Source organism: Molossus molossus, unplaced genomic scaffold (assembly GCF_014108415.1).
Source record: "Molossus molossus isolate mMolMol1 unplaced genomic scaffold, mMolMol1.p scaffold_m16_p_6, whole genome shotgun sequence".
NCBI lineage: Eukaryota > Metazoa > Chordata > Mammalia > Chiroptera > Molossidae > Molossus > Molossus molossus.
In genome coordinates, this window is record NW_023425399.1 from 18,867,679 (window position 1) to 18,886,632 (window position 18,954).

The following is an 18,954-nucleotide window of genomic DNA, read 5'->3' on the forward strand; positions in this document are numbered from 1 at the left end:
ATCATACAGTTTGCAGCCTGCTGAGCCTGACATCCTTCACTCCGCATAATGAATTTGAACTCCATCCAAGTTGTTCCGTTATCAGCTGCTCACTCCTTTTTACTGCTGAGTCGTATTCCATTATGTGGATGTACCACAGTTTATCCAGTCACCAGTTGAGGGACCTTTGGGCTGTTTCCAGATTTTGGTGATTATTGGAAGGTTTTAAGCAGGAGAGTAACATGGTTTTTAAAAAAATCTCTCCATGTACTGTGTGGAGAACAAATTAGTGAGGAGCAAACTGTCCATCATGAGGATTAAATTCAGTGATTCAGTGATGAATCTGGCCCACCATAGATACTCACTAATTGTTCATACAGAAGGGCTGTGCCCTGGGGCAGCTGGGGAGGCTTCTTGGTGGAGGTGGCATTTGAGGTGGAAAGGTGAAGAGGTGGGAGATAGTTACAGAGCGGGACAAGGCCTCGTCAGTGCAGTGTTCCCATGGGCGCTGCAGAGGCTGAAATGCCTGCTCCCAGCCTTGTATACAAGAGCTTCTAGAATGTGCTCTGCAGGGCCCACATCAATTTCCTGGGGGTGTTAGGTGAACAGGTACCTCCCATGGCCCACCCTTAGCTGTGTGGAGGCTGACTCTAGGGTAGGAGATAGTCAGGGAACTCCTTGGTGACTGGTAAGAGGTGACCTCCTCCTGCCTTCAGGAACCTCCTGTCCCCTCAGGGCCAGCTGGGAGCTGTTGCTGGGGTTCAAACCACCCATTGCCACCTGCTGTCTTTCTGTAGAGGGGCCCCCTGTCTCGTCACTTTCATCTCTAGCCCCGCAGGTCAAGTGACCTCACCATCCACTCTTGCAGATCAATTCTATCAGACCCTGTGCATCTGGGGTCACTTGCCAGTGTTCCAGTGGGCCCCAAATCTAAACTCCCTCCTTCTGTCCTCATTGAACAAAGATTAATCATCTTACAGTGATGTAGGTTTCCCACAGAAAGCATTCTTTCCTGGAACAATGAAAGTGGAGCTCTGTTTCTCCAGCTTTATGCCCTGATGGTGGAGAGCCAGGGTCTGGGGTAGCTTAGGGACCCAGACTCCACAGATGAGGCGGCTCTGGAGAGAACAGAGGCTCGATCTTATTTTGTGCCTTAAGCTCTCTGCTGAGAATAATGTTTTTAAATATTTAAAATATAAAGGAAACCAAATACAGTTATCACAGTATATTTTTAAATGCTGCTATAATAATATTTATTTATGCACTCATCAGATCTGGTGATAGGTCTACTTACTACTGTAATTTTAAAACACTGATGAGTGTAAACAATATTTTGACATTTGTGCAACAACTGTTATGTGATATGAAAATATCTATGGTTTCTTTTGGTGGCAAAGTCATAGGTACTGCTAATATAACCGTGATTTGTCCAGAATAGAAGGATTTGGTAATTTTTAGTTACAGGTTAGTGAAAATAAAGATGTGAGTGTGTTCTTTTTTCCTCCCATCCAAGTTCATGGACTTCCTGAGTTCTGGTGAAAATGGAAGAGCCTGATGTTCACAGTGTGAGTCCTGCTTGGAGGTGCCCCTGTGTGACCTTGGGCACGGCCCACCTTCCCTGTGTTTCTCCTGGTTCTTCATCTGTAGAGCAGGGATGGTGATTCCTGTCCTGCCTGTCCACGGGTTTCTGTGAGGACCCATGAGATGCTTCAGATGGAATGTCTCTATAAACTGTGAAGCCCTGTGCAAGCTCTCACTATTATTAGCAACAGTGTGAGTTCATGTTTGGCCCTCAGCCCAGCATGTATCAAGAGACTCTTCTTGGCCAATTCCCCCAGGATACCTGGAAACCAGTCCATTGCAGGGAGCAGGTCAGCCTCTGAGAGGCTGCTTCCTGCAGGCTGACTTCATGGATCATTGGGGGGGTGGGGGTGGGGGTGAGGGTGGGGGTTGAGATGATGGACAGAGATGCACTTTGTGGACAGAGAGTGTGTGGGTGAGCAGGAGGTTCCCTGGGTAGACAGACCCTGCCCCTCCTCCTGGGGTGGTGGGGGGTCTGAACCCAGCCTTGGAGTTGCCCAGGCTCTCCCTGACTCTTTGCAGCTGGCCTGCTGATCCCAGCCACCCTGGGCTGTGCAGGGAGACTGGGCTGGGCAGAAGCCATACTCATCCTTTCATTCATTCATCCGGTGACTCGTGCCTGTTCCCTACCACATCCTGAGTAATGCTGGGACCAGACACGAGTCAGACCTGGCACCTGCCCTTCCCCCAGCTCCTGGGGAGATAGACTTGAAAACAGGCAAATGCAACCTAAAGTTGTCAGCACAAGAATGGAGTTCAGAATGTGGGAGTTGCATCAGACTGGGGGAGGAGGAAATGTTCTGGCAAAATGAAATTATTAGGAGTTAGCCTGGCAAAGGCCATTCTAGCAGAGGGAACAGCCCGAGCAAATCTGGGTGTAGAACACAGTGAAGATGCACTAGCCCAGGGTCCTGGGGCCTGTTTGGATTCCAGCTCCACCGCTCCCTTGCTGGAGCAGCTCTGAGTACTTGTGAGCCTCAGTGTCCTCATCTGCCAAATAGAAACATTTCCAGTGCCTGCTTCAAGGGTCGGTAAGAGGATTGCGCACATCCGGTACTTGGGCTGGGGCCTGGTAATCAGAGGACTTCCTGATAGGTGGTAGCTATTTTCATTTGTATTTATTTATTTATATACATTTTATTTTTCAACTATAGTTGACATTTAATATTATTTTATATTAGTTTCAGGTGTACAGCACAGTGGCTAGACAATTACATAACTTATGAAGTGATCCTTCCGATAATTCAAGTACCCACCTAGCACCCTATATGGTTATTACAATGTTTTGTTTTGTTTTTTTTATCCTCACCCGAGGACACTTTTTCATTTTTTGCTCAGATAGAGTGGGAGGGAGGGAGAGAGAGAGTGGCAGGGGGAGAGAGAGAGAGAGAGAAACATCGACGTGAAAGGGACACATCGAGTGGCTGCCTCCTGCACAACCGCAACCGGGGCGGGACAAACTGCAACCGAGGTATTTGCCCTTAGTGGGAACCGAACCCGGGTCTCTCTGGACCACAGGCCGACGCTCTAACCGCTGAGCCAAACCGGCCAGGGCATAACAATGTTATTGACTGTATTCCCTGTGCTGTACTTGACATCCCAGTGACTCTTTTGTAACTGCCAATTTGTACTTCTTAGTCCCTTCACCTTTTTCGCCCAGCCCCTCCCCCCACCCCTGTGGCAACCATCAGTCTGTTCTCTGCATTTGAGTCTCTTTGTGTTTTGTTCGTTATTTAGTTTGTTCTTTAGATTCCACATGTAAGTGAAATCGTAGCATATTTGTCTTTCTCTGTCTGACTTATTTCACTCAGTGTAATAGCTGGTAGCTTACTTTTCATTGTGGCATATCTGGGTGGTGGTGGGGTGGAGGGTGCAAGAACAGGGGCAAGCCAGGAGTGGGAGAAGACCGGGGCAGCTTGGGTCCAGGGCGAAGGGCTTGGACAATGCAGAAGCCTGTGGGAACTAGTGGAAGATAGAGAAAGCCATCTGCTTTTTTTCCAAGTTTCTCCAATAAATGGGTATCACATCTGTAATCAGAGCAAAATAAGCATTTTCCATAAAGGGAAAGGCTGACTACCCTGGCAGCAGTTGGGGGCCCCATTCCCATCCCTCATCCTCCCTCTCCACTCCCTGTTCTCAGTCCTGGTGAAAGAGAGGTCAACTGAAAGGAGTGGCCAGAGGGCATGGGTGTGGAGGGCTGGCAGGCCGAGCTTGGTCTGGGCAACTTTCCCCAGCTTCTGTAGGCTGGCGTTTCTGATGGAGGTTGATAGGGCTCCGGGCTCTGGGTGGACACTGCTGAGCAGCTGGCCTTTTTCTGTCTGCAGTGGAGGGAGAGGTTTGGGGTTTCCCCACCGATGCTGGGGACTCTGACAACCGTGTTGGGTAGCCACTAGGCCTGCTGAGTCCCATGGAGTTGGCCCCTCCTGCCCCTCTTCCATATAATTGGGAGTTCTGGGAGCTGAGAGAGGCTCAGCAGAGCCACTGAGCTGTCTTTGAAGGAGCTGGAAAGGCTGAGCCCCCACCGCCATCCCTCAGTCGGGTCAGACAGTCACTGGAGAGCTTTCCAGGGACGGGTCGGGACTGCAGGACGGAAGAGCCCGGGAGATTTGGAGTCTCAGTGAGGTCTTTCTTGGAGCCTAGAATAAAGCAGAGTCCTGCTCTCCTGGGTCCCCTCCCCATGTCCCAGCAGCAGATGTCCCTGCCCCCACCTCAGGCCCTAAAAGCTCCGCCCCCGCTGAAATCCTACATTCACAGACCCAGCCTGCGCAGGTCACAAGCCAGCCTTTGTGGACTTGCCCTCTCATGTGGGCCGGGCCGTGCTGACCGCATTCTGCCTGCAGCTGGGACAAGCCCCCAAGGGGCTTGGGCCCCCCTCAGCCACCCTGGAGAGAGAGAGCTGGCATGAATGCAACACCCTGCATGTTCAGAAATTGCCTGGTGAAGGGCAGGCTCTGGAGAGCCAGCTGCTCATGTGAGAAAGATCATTCATTCATTCACTTATTCAGGAGATGCTCACTGAGACCCTGCTTTGTCTCAGGCCCTGGGCTAGGGACTTGTGGTGCTGAGACACATGACTCTTGCCCTTTTAAGGAAAAAGACTGAAAGAAAACACCCTGCATTAGAGTCCCTTGGGGGCCCCATCCCTAGAGTTGTAGATTCAGTAGGTCTCTGTTGGGACATGAGAATTTCTGACAAGTGCCCCAGTGATGCTAATGCTGCTGGTCCAGGGAGAAATTATGAGTGACTTGTGTTTTTTTGTATTTTCAAAACTGTCTCTGTGATCACTATTTACTTTTTAAATTGAAAAATCAGTTATTTAAACCAAAAGTAACAAACGGCCCCCCAGAATGACTCCAGTGCTCTGGATATAGTCCCTTCTTAAGGGATGTCACCTCCCATGATCTAAATGTCATACATTTGTGAATGTAGCCCAGCATCATGAGCTGGCGTGTCCTTTGTACTTCCCCTTGGCTCATCCTGAGCTTTGGGTCCACTCAGACCCCCACATCCTCCCTGTCACTGAGTTCTGTCAGTGTGACTAAAGAGAGAATAAGTGAGATGCTAGAAATTACATGGTGAGGATTTGAACACAGGCCCATCTGGAGGCTGGTTTAGCATGGATTTAGCTGACTGGCCTGCGTTTCCTCAGTGCTGTTTTCTTTATGCTGCTTTAATCCGTCAGCTGAAATGGCATGTGGACCCCTCACTTCCTCATTTCTTTAACTGGTGTGATCATTGACTGTCCCACTTCCTCCTTTTCCACTTTTAGTTTTGTCCACTTGGCTTGGTGGTGGGGTGGTGAGTCTGTGTGTATGTTGGGGTGGGGGTGGGGGTCCTGGTGAGATGACTTTTCCTCTGCAGCTGGTGTTGATAAACCACCCTGAGGAGAGGGGCTGTGGCGGCAACTGAGGTTAACCCCTCAGTTGATATTGGGGACGGGACAGTGTCTGTTGGGGTTTGGAGAAGCAAATACCTGTCCCCACCATCTTCTCCTGAATTCAGAACCATTTGAGAAAGAGTCCCATGAGTCAAAGAGCTTTCATCCTAAGAACTGGCCTGGAGGGTAATGCTACCTAACCCTGCCCCTGAATTAAATGAACCCTCCCAGTCTCAGGGCGTCCCAGGCCATTCCCTTGTAGGGAGCAGCAACCCGTTTTCTTTGGGGAAAGAGAGGCTCAGAGGGCTGGTGAACCTAGTTCTCTAGACTGTAGCACCCTATCCAGAGCCTGCAGTATTTTTTTTTCTTCTTGGGCCCCTCTATCCCATCAGCACTGTCCTTTCTCTGGCTCCTCAGGGATACCTCTATGACTCAGTTTCTCTTTTTATTTTTCAAAGTTCAATGTTCTTTTTTCCTTTATTGATTTTACAGAGAGAGGAAATGAGAGGGAGAGAGAGAGAGAAATATCGATTGGCCGCCTCCTTCATGCCCCCTACTGGGGATCGGGTCCACAACCTGGGCATGTGCCCTGACTGGGAATTGAACTGGTGACCTCTTGGTGCATGGGTCGATGCCCAACCACTGGGCCACACCAGTGGACTCAGTTTCTCTTTTTGTTTTTGTTTTTTTATTTTTTTTATCCTCATCCGAGGATATTTTTGCATTTATCTTCAGATAGAGCAGGAGGGAGAGAGGTAGAGAGCGAGAGAGAGAGAAACATCGATGTGAGAGAGACATATTGACCGTTTGCCACCCACACAACCCCAGCCAGGGCTGGGGACAAACTGCAACTGAGGTACGTGCCCGTAGTGGGAACCGAACCTGGGCCTCTCTGGACTGCGGGCCGACACTCTAACCACTGAGCAAAACCAGCCAGGGCTCAGTTTCTCTCTTTAATGTACAATCTTATTTAATCCATTCAGTCACTAAGTAAATATTATTCCATTTGTGACTCAGTTTTCACATTTGTTATTAGATGTAATAATTATCCCTTTCTTCTGCTAGGTCTCCCACTCATCCCCTGACACTTTGTTTCATGTTGGTATGTCTTTGTGTGGCTGTTTACCTGCCTAGACATGTATTCACTCATTCAGTTAATATTAGTTGGGAGTCTGCAAGATGTTAGGTCCTGTGCTGGCTGTGAGGCATACATCAGGGAGTTGGGTGGCCTGCCAGACACTTACAATGTCTCTGGGAGACAGTCTGTTAAATAAAGAATTGCAGATATGCTCATGGTGAAAAAGGGGAAGTGAGGCGCATCTGTGAGCTGCTGACAGAGGTGGACAGGAGCTGCTCTGAGGAAGTGAGGTCACCCATTCACTTAAAACCCGAACCCACGATCTTTACTCAGCCCTTCAAGGCCCTGCGTGGCTGAACCCTGTCTGCTTTTGCAGCTTCAACTTAGCCCCGTATCTACTCCGGCCTCTTTGCTGTGTCTTGACACACTGAACTCTTTACAGCCTCTGGGCCTTTGCACACACTGCTCTCTCTGCCTAGAGTAATCTCTCCCTGGCTGTCTCTTTGCATGGCTGTTCCGTTTGCCTCAGCTCAGATATCCCTGTTTTAGAGATGGTCTCCCTGACCATGTCCTCGAACAAAGTACTACTTTATCATTATTACCCAGGTGGTGGTGGGTTTTTTTTTAAATCCTCACCCTAGGATATTTTTCCATTGATTTTCAGATAGAGGGGGGAGAGAGAAACGTCAATGTGAGAGAGACACATTGATTGGCTGCCTCCCGCACAACCCCAACCAGGGCTGTGGATTGAACCGAAACCGAGGTACATCCCCTTGACCGGAATTAAACCTGCGACTCTTTGGTCCACAGGCCAACACTCCAGTTGCTGAGCCAAACCAGCCAGGGCCCATGTGGTTGTTTTTTTATATTTTACTTTTTTGTCTTCATGGCTTTTAATATGAGTATTTGAAAAAAAAAATTTTTTTTTTAATCCTTACCTGAGGATGTTCTTCTGTTTATCTTCAGATAGAGTGTGAGAGTGGGAGAGAGGGAGAGAGAGATGTGATAGAGACACATGGACTGGTTGCCTCCCGCACCACCCTGACAGGGCCGGGGACGAACCGCAACTGAGGTACGTGCCCTTGACTGAAATTGAACCTGCAAGTCATTGGTCTGTGGGCTGACACTCTAACCACTGAGCCAAACCTGCCAGGGCAGTATTTGAAAATTTTTATTTGTTGGTTTACCCTGTGTCGTTCCCCCCCCCCCCAGTGAGACTTGGGGCTTCATGCAGAAGATACAAACAGGGCCATGTTAATCTTTGTCCCCACTGTCCCTCCCCTGTGCTTGGCACAGAGCCTGGTACATAGTTGGCATTCATAAATGGTTGTTGAACGAGCCTCTCCCCAGTGTATTAGTTTCCTGTTGCTGCTGTAACAAATTACCATAAACTTAGTGGCTTAAAACAATTCCAGATTATCACTTTATAATTCTGGAAGTCAGAAGTCTGAAAATCAAGATGTTGGCATGAGCTCCATTCTTTGTGGAGGCTCATGGGGAGAGACCCTTCCCTTTTCCAGCTTGTAGAGGCTGCTTGCATTCCTTGGTTAATGGCCATTCCTAAAGCATGTCACTCCATCCTCTGCTTCTGTTGTCATGTTGCGCCTTCTCCCTCTTTGATCCCCTCGCCTCCCTCTTATAGGGACCCTTGTGAGTACATTGGGCCACCCAGATAATCCAGGAACATCTCCCAATCTTGACATCTTTAACTTACATTCGAAAGATCTCTTTTGTCATGTAAGGTAACCTATTCAGATTTTAGGAATTAGGACATGGACATTTTTGGAGGGGGGCATTATTCAGCCTTCCACGCACAGGCCCCCTGAGGTGCCTAGGACCAAGTTGGGTGTGGCTTGCATGCAGGCACAGGGCCCAGTGACCTGATCGCCCCCTCCCCCTGCAGGACGAGATCGAGGAGCTGCGAGCAGAGATGCTGGAGATGCGGGACGTCTACATGGAGGAGGACGTGTACCAGCTACAGGAGCTGCGCCAGCAGCTGGACCAGGCCAGCAAGACCTGCCGCATCCTGCAGTACCGGCTGCGGAAGGCCGAGCGCCGCAGCCTCCGCGCCGCTCAGACTGGCCAGGTGGACGGCGAGCTCATCCGAGGCCTGGAACAGGACGTCAAGGTAAGCCCAGGGCCTTCCCCAACCGCCTTTGTGCCCTTCTTGGGGGATGGGGCCACAAGCCTGAATGGGACCCAGGTCAGCTGCAGCTCAGTCCTGTGTGTCTTTGGGCCTCAACTTCCTCATCTGTAATATGGGGATCCCTGGTGCACTGACAGACCACTGACTAGGGATATTCCATAGTGATATCATATGAATCCTGCTAAAAGCAGCTACTGTTTGAGTAGCAGCCACGCACTTGGTGCTGGGTTCAGTCATCTGTGCACAGTTCCATGGAGGTTTCTTTATTACACTAATTAGTGGAGAGTAGTGAAGGCCTGGAGTTGAATTGGGCTGGTTTAAATCTTGGCTCTCACATGCCCTAATTTTGTGATTTTAAGCAAGTCACCTGAGTGTCAGTTTCCTCATCTGTAAGATGGGTATAACGGCAGCCCCTGCCTCACAGGGTTCTATGAAGGTTAGATGAGATAATGTGGGTAAAAAGTCACTGTAAGCACTCCAAAATGTTAGCTGTTGTTATTCCCATTTTCTGGATGAGGAAAGTGTGGTTCGGAGAAAAGAAGTGCCTGTCCACGGTCACGTGACCCTCCGCGTGTACCTGGCAGAGCTCCCACTCATCAGGCTCCCGCCTCTGCCTGACCTCCTCCCTCTGTCTGGGTGAGCAGGAGCGGGACGGGCTGGGAGCTGGCAGGTGGGGCCTCCAGAACAGAGGTCCACCTTGCCTGTGTGAGCCCTGATCAGGGGCTGAGGACTTGTTGGAGGGAGGACTCAACTCCCTGCTCTCAGAACTCAGTCCAGTGTGACCAGGGTGTGTGTGGAAACTGGGGTGTAGCACCTGGTGCAGCCTGGGGTCCCTCTGGAGTCTTCCTGCAAGGGGTGACATCTGAGCTGAGGCCTGAGGGAGAGGGGGCATGAGTTAGGAGGCACAGGAAGAATGTTGGAGAAAGGGGTCCCTGGAGGGCAGAGTGCAGGCTTCTGGGGCTTTGTGGTCTTACGTGCGCAGTGGGATGATGGTCTGTTGTGCAGATGAGGACACTGATTTTAGAAAGGTTATGTCTCCGAGTCCCAAGTGCACCTCTACCTGAGAGGGCAGCTTTGGGGACAAATGGTGACACAAATATTCAAGTGCCAGGTGTGTGGGGTGAGGAAGAGCCTGGGAAGCCCAGAGGAATCTGAGTTTGGACCCAGGTAGTTAGAGACTTCAGGCAGGAACAGAGAGTCAGCCTTAGAGAGGAGGAAGGGTAGAGGATCTCTGGAGTCAGGAGCAGGCTGGCTGGGCTGCCAGGGGCCTCTATGGGAGGAACTGAGCAGAGACAGAGACAAGGAGAAAGGGAAAGGGGGGCGGGGGTGGAGAGAGAAAAAAAGAGAGAGAGAGTTAGTGTGTGTGTGTGTGTGTGTGTGTGTGTGTGTGTGTGTGTGTGGCGGCCCCTTCTGTTAGGATTTGAACTAGCCAATCAGGATCAGCCTTGCCCCCTTCCCTCCCTCCTCTCCCAGCCCCTGCAGCTGGAGCACTGAGCTCATCCACAGAGGCCTGGCCTGGATGCCTCTGGCCACCTCACTTCGCCCCTTGTACTGGGGGTGTTCTAGGGCCTTTTGAAGCTCCTCAAAATGCTGACTTTCCTGGCATCTCCTGGAAGGGCTGGTGGACCCAGGTGGGGTGGGGTCTGGGAGCTGCCTAGGAGGGTGCCCAGGGGGGACTTGCTCTGCCAGCTCCTTGGCACATGCCCTAACTGGCCCTCACCTCTTGGGCTTTGGGGGCTTCAGTTTCCCCCTTCTGTTAAATGTAGGGCTTAGATCCACGGAATCTTCAAGGCTTTTGAAGTTCCAGTAGTTTCTTGAGCAGGGAGGTTATAGGTGAGGGTGCCATGAATGAAAGCTCAGGCCTGTGTTCCCCCCTCCCTACCCCCACCTCTCCACCCCCTGCCAGGCTCTCTCACTCTGCTGGTCCTCACAGCTGACAGGACCCACAGAACCTCAGTGAGAACATTGCTTGGCATGAGGAGGGCAGGAGCCAGAGATCACTGCCAGTTGCTTGCTGTGTGGCCTTGGGTAAGCTCCTTCACATCTCTGGGCCTCAGTTTCCCCATGTGGAAAATGGAGATAAAACTGGTCCCTCCCTGTAGAGATTTTTTTTTTTATCCTCACCTGAGGACATTTTTGCATTTGGGGGAAGAGAGAGAAACATCGATGTGAAAGAGACACATTGACTGCTTGCCACCCACACGACCCCAACCAGGGCCGGGGACAAACTGCAACGGAGGTACGTGCCCTTAGCGGAAACCGAACCCCAGACGCTCTGGTCCGCAGGCCAATGCTCTAACCACCGAGCAAACCGGCCAGGGCAAGATTTTTGTGAGGCTAAAATGAAATAACTCAAGTAAAGAGAATGCTGTGCACAAAGATTGGCTCTGGATGCTCAGCAAATGAGCAGAAGTTGGTTGTGGCGGTGTTGTTCAGAAGGACTTCTAAGACGTGAGTGAGTAGGATAGGTGGCTGAGGCGAGGGTGGGGAAGGGAAGGTCAGAATCTCAACCGCCCCATGGGTAAGAATCACTGGGAGGGGCTTGTTCACAATGCAGATTCCCAGGCCCCGCCCTCAGGGTCTGAGATCCTTTGGAGAGTGTCAGGTTCCTGAATCTGAGATGTAAATTTCCACCTGGAGGGACTCACGCCAGTGAAATGTTTTCTTTCTTAGAAACAGATGGTGCTGGAGACAAAGTTCTGGCTTTGGGTTTAATTCCTGGGTGACCTGGGCAGGTACCGCCCTTCTTTGAGCTTCAGTTTCCTCATCTGTAAAATGGGGTGACATTCCCACTCCACCAGGGTTCCTGGAAGGATTTAGTCGCACAGAGCTTCCATGCTGCCCTGCAGGGGAGTTCCTCAGTGAGAGTTCCCCTCCCCCTCCCTGAGTAGTCAGAATGACAGAGACACCCTGAGGCCCATGAGCTGAGGGCAGACGGGCCAGTCTGTGAGCTAACTAGCAAGCAGGGCTGCTGTGGCCTGCAGGCTGCTGGTAGCATTTGGCAGGAGCCAGGCCCCACTGCTATAAACAGTGACCTCATGACTGAGGGCATTTGTTTGTGCTTTGGGGATTTGCCCTGGTTTCCGGAAGCTGCAGCTGCTTCTCCTCCAGTAGTATCTTGGCCCCCCTACCATGGGTGGAGTTGGGAGGATCAGTTGATGATCAGATGAGACCGGCAGGTGGGACCCTATGAGCACCCGACAGTGTGAGCCCCCTGTTGGGCTTACTATTGATACATTTATTATTGCTATTAATATAATGTTATCCAGCTTCAGGCCAACAGCAGGGTTCGGTTGAGAGCAAGACTCTAGAGTTGACCCATCTCATTTCAAATCTTGGTTCTGTAGCTTCCTAGCTGTGTGACTTTGGGTAAGTAACCTGTCTTTTCTGAACCTTAGAGTGGGAATAATAAAACCCTTCCTGAGGGGATGAAAGACACATGATGGGTGCTCAGGAAGTAACAGCTGATTTTATAATCACCTGTGAGAGCCGAGGCGGCCCAGGACCACTGAGACTCAGAGCAGAGGGGACAGGCCCAGGCCACAAGGCTCCTGCCCGTCAGGCCAGTGTGCTTTTTGCTCCATAGGCTGCCACTGGGGGCACAAGGCTCTGGGATCTGAGATTAAGGGCTCTTTTGTCCACAATGGAATTCTGTCAGCTGCCTGGGACTGTGCTTTTCAACATAGCACCCCTCGAGGGTGGGAATCACATGTGGAAGGGATCCCATGGGGAATAGGGCAGAATGCAACTGGAGATTCGTGAAAGGGACGAAATCTACAGAATCACCCAGGAACCCAAGAGGATTCAGGAATCCATATGGATCATGACTTCTTGGTGAGGAGCTGGTCACCTCCACAGGTTGAGGCCATGGTGGGGATAGAGCAGCCCACAGATGGAGTGGAGCCCTGGCCCCCATTCAGGGCCACAGCCCTCCCGGGATAGTGGGAGAAATGGGCAGTTGTGGGGAGCATCCTCAGCCAAGCTAGGGCAGGTGTAGCTCCCATATCTCAGTTATTCATTTCTTCATCTTTCTCCATTTTTCCTTGTTTGTTGTAGCCTTGGATTTGTTTGTTCGTCCATCCAATAAGTATTTATTAGGCACTTAGTGTGTGCCAGACCCTGAGCTACTGCTGGGACACAGAGATGTAAGGAGCCTGGGTGTGGTCTGGGGCCTTGATCTTTGTCCCACCACTCCTGCCCCCAGGGCCTAAGCAAGATGAATGAATGAATGAATGAATGAAAGGAAGGAAGGAAGGAAGGAAGGAAGGAAGGAAGGAAGGAAGGAAGAATTCGTGATCAGGACAGGGGTTTACTGGGAGACCTAACAGCCCCAAACTGGGGACCATAGCCAGGAAACTGGGGCTGAACATTTCCAGCAAAAACCCTGATCAAACTTAACAGGGAGGTTGTGAGGTATGGGGCCTAGTTGGATAAAATCAGTGCCCAAGGTGAAGCAGTAATCTTTTTTTTTTTTTTATCCTTACCCGAGGACATTTTTTTTCATTTTTTATTCAGATAGAGTGGGAGGGAGAGAGAGGAAGAGAGAGGGGAGAGAGAGAGAGAGAGAAACATCGACATGAAAGGGACACATCGAGTGGCTGCCACCCGCATGACCAACCAGGGCCGGGGACAAACCGCAACTGAGGTACGCGCCCTTAGCGGGAACCGAACCCGGGTCTCTCTGGACCTCAGGCTGACCCTCTAACCACTGAGCCAAACCGGCCAGGGCTGAAGCAGTAATCTTGACAGTGCATTTAGATTTGTATTTTTTGAGTACCTACTGTGTTCCAGCCACCAGCCCGAGCACTATGTCATTTATTTCTCACAGTAGCTCTCGTGACTAGACTAAATCAACCCCCTTTTACTGATAAGCGAACCGAGACTTTGGTTGGCTAACCAATTTGTCCCGAGTCACACACACTCAGTGAGTACTGGAATCAGGCTAGAATCTAGTTTTGCCACCTGCAAAGTCCTGGTTCTAATCACGAGGGATTGCTCACCCCATTTGTGGGTGAAAAAGTCTGATGGGCTAGAGAGGCTGGGGGAGTACCTTCATGGGCCAGCTTCTGGCTGTCTTTGGAGATCTTCAGGGCCGGAGAGAGGCAGTGGGCAACAGAGGGAGGGGGAGGCAGTGCTGAATTTCCTTTCTGGCCGTTGTTTTTCCTGGCCTGCCTCACACACTGCCAAGGGGTCTGTGCCGAGCTGGGCCTGGGCCCAGGCAGAGGGCAGAGCCAGGGAGGGCCCTTTTCCCTTCCGGCAGGGAGGAGGTGCCATGGTCATTTCTGAGATTAGCAGGCACGGGGAGCTAGGCTTTCTGCCCCACTCTTGCTGGCAAAGACATTGTACCCCTCGCGGAGGCCTGGCCACGCTGACCCCTCAACCAAATCCCTGGGGCTCCCCCCAGCTCAGCCCATAATAGCTTTTGTGTGACCCTGAGCAAGTCACTTGCATGCTAAGCCTCAGTTTTTTTGTCAGTAAAATGGGGACAGTATTGGGATGAAGATGGATGAATCTGGCACACAGTAGGTATTCAACCAGTGGTAGTGTCCAGCTCACTCAGGACTGGTTGTGATTTACCAGCTCACAAGGGCCCTCCTCATTCCCAGAGGTCCCCTTTCCTGGCCTTTCACCCCAATCCAGCAGGGGATAGGACAGAGGGTGTCCTCAAGAATATTGGGTGCTGTTGCTGCAGAGTCCTGAAGCCAGGATTGGAGTTTACAGCTCTGTTAGCTCCTTTCTGCAGGCATGACTTGGACACCTGCCCAGGCTTTGTCATTTGGGGCATGTTCTGTACCCCAGATGATTGGAAATGGGCCTTGGGGTCACCGTGTAACCTCCAGCAAGTCCTGCCCCTTTCTGGGCTTCAGTTTCTCGAAGCAGCAGCCACCACTCACCCAGCGCTCACTGTGCAGGCCGTGGGCCAAGCCTTCCGCGCAGTGGCTGATGTAGTCCTCCTGTCCGGCCTGTGAGGTTGGCGCTGTTACTGCACCAGTTTGTAGTTAAGGAGACTGAGGCACAGGTGGGGAGATGATTTGCCCAGGGTCACGTGTTGCTTACTGCAGAGATGGGATATAAATGGCTCTGGGGCTTCCCATCTTGCTCTGAGTTTCCCCTTTTTATTTTTTGTATCCTCACCCGAGGATATTTTTCCATTTATCTTCAGATAGAGTGGAAGAGGTGGGGAGAGAGACAGAGAGAAACATCAATGTGAAAGAGACACATGGACTGGTTGCCTCCCGCACGACCCCAACCAGGGCCAGGGACCAAACCACAACCGAAATACATGCCCTTGACCAGAATCGAACCCTCGACTCTGGTCTGAGGGCCAACGTTCAAACCTCTGAGCCAAACTGGCCAGGGCTGAGTTCCCCCTTTCTTTAAAATGAGCTTCTGGCCCAGCCATAGGCTTTTGTGAGAATTGGCAAGAAGGGGGCTGGGAGATACTTGTGGGAGCATTAAGATGCCCCGGGTAAATGAAAAGGCATTCCTAAGAACAAAAGGGCCTTTACAGCTTTCCGGGGACTGAACTGTGACATAGACATAAGGATCATAGGGTGCCTGGGTTTGGATTTTAGTTCTATGACTTCCTGGCTGTGTGACCCTTGGTGAGTTCCTTAACCTCTCTGTGCCTCAGTTTCCTCATCTGCTAAGTGGGGGTGATGAGAGAACCTGTCTGCTTAGGGGTTGCTCTGTGGCCACGATGGGATGATCCCTGAGCCTCCTATGCCCTGCTCATCACCCACCCTTGCTCAGGTCTCTAAGGACATCTCCGTGCGGCTGCACAAGGAGCTTGAGGCGGTGGAGAAGAAACGAGCGCGCCTGGAGGAGGAGAATGAGGAGCTTCGGCAGCGCCTTATTGAGACCGAGCTGGCTAAGCAGGTGCTGCAGACAGAGCTGGAGCGGCCGAGAGAGGTGAGGGCTTCTTCCATCCTGGGGGGGGCCTGGTGGGCGGTGGCGGGCTTGTGCCAGCCCCATCCAGCCAGCGTCTCTGCATGGTTAGGCCTCTCTGGCAGGGCTGTTTATTCATTCATTCCTCCAGCACACATTTTCCGAGCACCTATTGTGTATACACTAAGGACACTGGTAAATGAAAGACATTCAGTTCCTGTCTTTAAGGAGCCCACAGACTAATGAAGGAGACAGTCATCCATCACAGAAGCACACCTATTGGGGGATGAACTGAGAAAACGTGCAACTGCACCCAGCATGGGACCAGCCCTCTGAGCCTTAGTTTCTTCGGACATCAAATGGGACCAGAGTGCCCCAAGCCATTGTGTGGAAAAGCTGGAACAACTCCTGTGTACCTGCTTCAGGGACTGCCAGGCACTGCCACTCCATGCGAGGCTGGGCTTCTGGCCAGTTTCTCGATAGAGATTTCAGGACACTGGACATTTCCTGAATATGACCCCCAGACATCAGCCTCTCTGTCTTTGATCATGCCGGTCCCTCCACCTGGCATATCCTTTCTTCCTCTTGCTGTTAGGTCCTATGCTGGACACTTGCTCTTCACACTTTTCATAAAGGCCCAATGAGGTTATGATCTTACCCATTGTGTGGATGAGAAAGCAGCCCCTGAGAGAGGTCACACAGGACCCCAGTGAGCTCTGCAGAGTGCCTGTTGGAAACCATCAGCCTAGGTGACCTGAGGGCTGGAATCCTCCAGATTCCAGGGGTCTGTGTTCCAGGCAGCCGGGTAGCTTCTGGTTCCAGAGGCACGGCTGGGCCTCAGCTGTCTGGCCACTCATGAGGTATCCTAGGATCCTACGTTGTTCTGGGCACACTCCTCACCTACCCTGAGGGCAGGTGTGCCAGCATTCCAGGCCTGAGACACCACAGCCCCGAGCCAGAGCAGCCCTTCAGATGCCCTTCCTGTGGAGCATGTTGGTATGATGTGCCAATGGCTTCTCAGTATGGAGACGGGGCATTTGCTGCTAAGGGCTGCTGTGGGGCCCTGCCCCTCTCCAGGGCTGGGTGGGAGGCCCCCTTTCTCAGGCAGCCTCCTGCCTGCCAAGGCCTGGCCCAGAACACAGGGCATCATCTTCACACATCTTGTTGCTGCCACCCTTGGCAGTGAAAAGGGGAGACAGTTTGAGAAAGTGCCTGGGAGGTCAGTGGAGGTCAGCCCGCTCCTGTGATGACAGAGAGGAAGCTGAGGCCCAGAGAGGGACAGCAGCTTGCCTGAGTTCACCCAGCCTGTGCTTGGCAGAGATGCAGCTGAGATCCTGAAGCCTCTTCCCTCAGTTTCTTCTGTGACATCAGGATAATATCAGTACTCAGTTTACGAGGTTGTTTATGATTTTTCATAAGATTGGGCAACCATAGAACAGTATGAAGAAGTTGAAAAGAATAAGGCAGTGTGTCAGTTCCTGAAAAGGTTAAATGTAGATTTACCAAATAAGCTGGCAATTCCACTTCTGGGTATATAGCCAACAACTGAAAGCAGCAACACAAACAGGTATTTTATTCCCAAGAGCTAAAAGGTTTAAGTAACCCAAATGTCTGTCAATGGACAAACAAAAATACAGCACATGCATACAATGGGCTGTTGGTCGGCCTGCAAAAGGATGGAAATTCTGACACAGGCATCAGCATGGATGAACTTCAAAGAAGTGATGGTAAGTAAAATACGCCAGACACAAAAGGACAAATATTATTCCACTCAGGTGAGATATTTGGGGTAGTTAGATTCATGGAGACAGAAAGTAGAATGGTAGTTACCAGGGGCTGGAGGGAAAGGGAGTGGGGGTTAGTGTTTAATGGGTGCAGAGTTCCAATCTGGAATGATGAAGTCCTGGAGATGAATGGTGGTGATTGTTCACAGCAGTGTGAACATACCGAATGCCATTGAACTGTGCACTTGAAAATAGCTAAAAATGGTAAATTTTGTTATGAGTATTTTATCACAATAAAAAAGAAAAAAACAGTTAAAATGGTAAATTGCATAGTATGTATACTTTGCCACAATAAAAATGAATAAGGTAGATATATACCATTGACCTTTGAACAACACTGGTTTGAATGGCACAGGTCCATTTCTACGTGAATGTCTTTCAAGAAATAACTGTAAGTGTAGTTTTTCTTTCTTTCTTTTTTTTAAATCCTCACCCGAGGACATTTTCTTCCATTTTTTGTTTAGATAGAGGGGGAGGGAGAGAGAGGAAGAGAGAGAGAGAGAGAGGAAGAGAGAGAGAGAGAGAGAGAGAGAGAGAAACATCGACGTGAAAGGGACACATCGAGTGGCTGCCACCCGCATGACCAACCAGGGCCGGGGACAAACTGCAGCCGAGGTATGCGCCCTTAGCGGAAACTGAACCCGGCCTCTCTGGACAGCCGGCCGATGCTCTAACCGCTGAGCCAAACCGTCCAGGGCTAGTTTTTCTTTCTTATGGTTTTCTTTTTTTTTTTAATCCTCACCCAAGGATATTTTTTCATTTATCTTCAGATAGACAGGGAGGGGGAGAGAGAGAGAGAGAAACATCGATGTGAGAGAGACATCGATTGGGTGCCTCCCGCACAACCCCGACCAGGCCCAGGGACTGAACCACAACCGAGACACGTGCTCTTGACCAGAATCGAACCTGTGACTCCTTGGTCCCCGGGCCGATATTCTAACCCCTGAATCAAACTGGCTAAGGCTCGTTTTCTTTTTTTAAAATATGTTTTTATTGCTGTTTTAGAGAGAGGGGAAGAGAGAGAGAAAGAAAGATTGATGAGAGAGAACAGCTATTGGCCACCTCCGGCATGCCTCCTACTGGGGACTGGGCCTACAACCTATGCATGTACCCTGATCAGGATTCGAACTGGCGACCTCTTAGTGCATGGGTTAGTGCTCAACCAGTGAGCCACACCAGCTGGTCTCTTATGGTATGGCTTCTAATCAGCAGTAGGCTATTTATTAGTAGTTAATATTTTGAGGAGTCAAAAGTTGTATGTGGATTTTCAACTGCATGGGGGCAAGTTGGTGCCCCTAACCCCTTTGTTATTCAAGGGTCAACTGTGTGTTGTGTTTCTTGACATGAAAGATCTCTAAGGTACATAGTTAAGCAGGAAAAGTACACATATTGTGCGATCCCACTAATTATTTTGAAAAGCCTTACAAAATAAACTGGTTTTGAAGCATGTGTATATATGTGCAAATGCATAACAAAAGTCTGGAGGCAAACCTATTGAACTGAAGAATTAGGAAGGGTGGGCGTACGGTGGAGAATGACTTTTGGTTTTATACTGTTAGTGCTGTAGTTATGTTTTTTAATCCTCACTCAAGGACATTTTTCCATTTTTTGTTCAGATAGA

The 18,954-nt window shown here is 50.5% G+C and overlaps 1 protein-coding gene across 1 annotated transcript in view; it reads left to right on the forward strand.

The window, feature by feature from the left end:
- SOGA1 (suppressor of glucose, autophagy associated 1) overlaps nt 1–18,954 on the forward strand; it is a 65,621-nt gene that overhangs the window by 12,304 nt on the left and 34,363 nt on the right. Inside the window, exons 2-3 of the mRNA XM_036245269.1 lie at nt 8,419–8,643; nt 15,415–15,573. Of these exons, the coding sequence (XP_036101162.1) occupies nt 8,419–8,643; nt 15,415–15,573 (384 nt within the window). The remainder of the gene's footprint in view (nt 1–8,418; nt 8,644–15,414; nt 15,574–18,954) is intronic.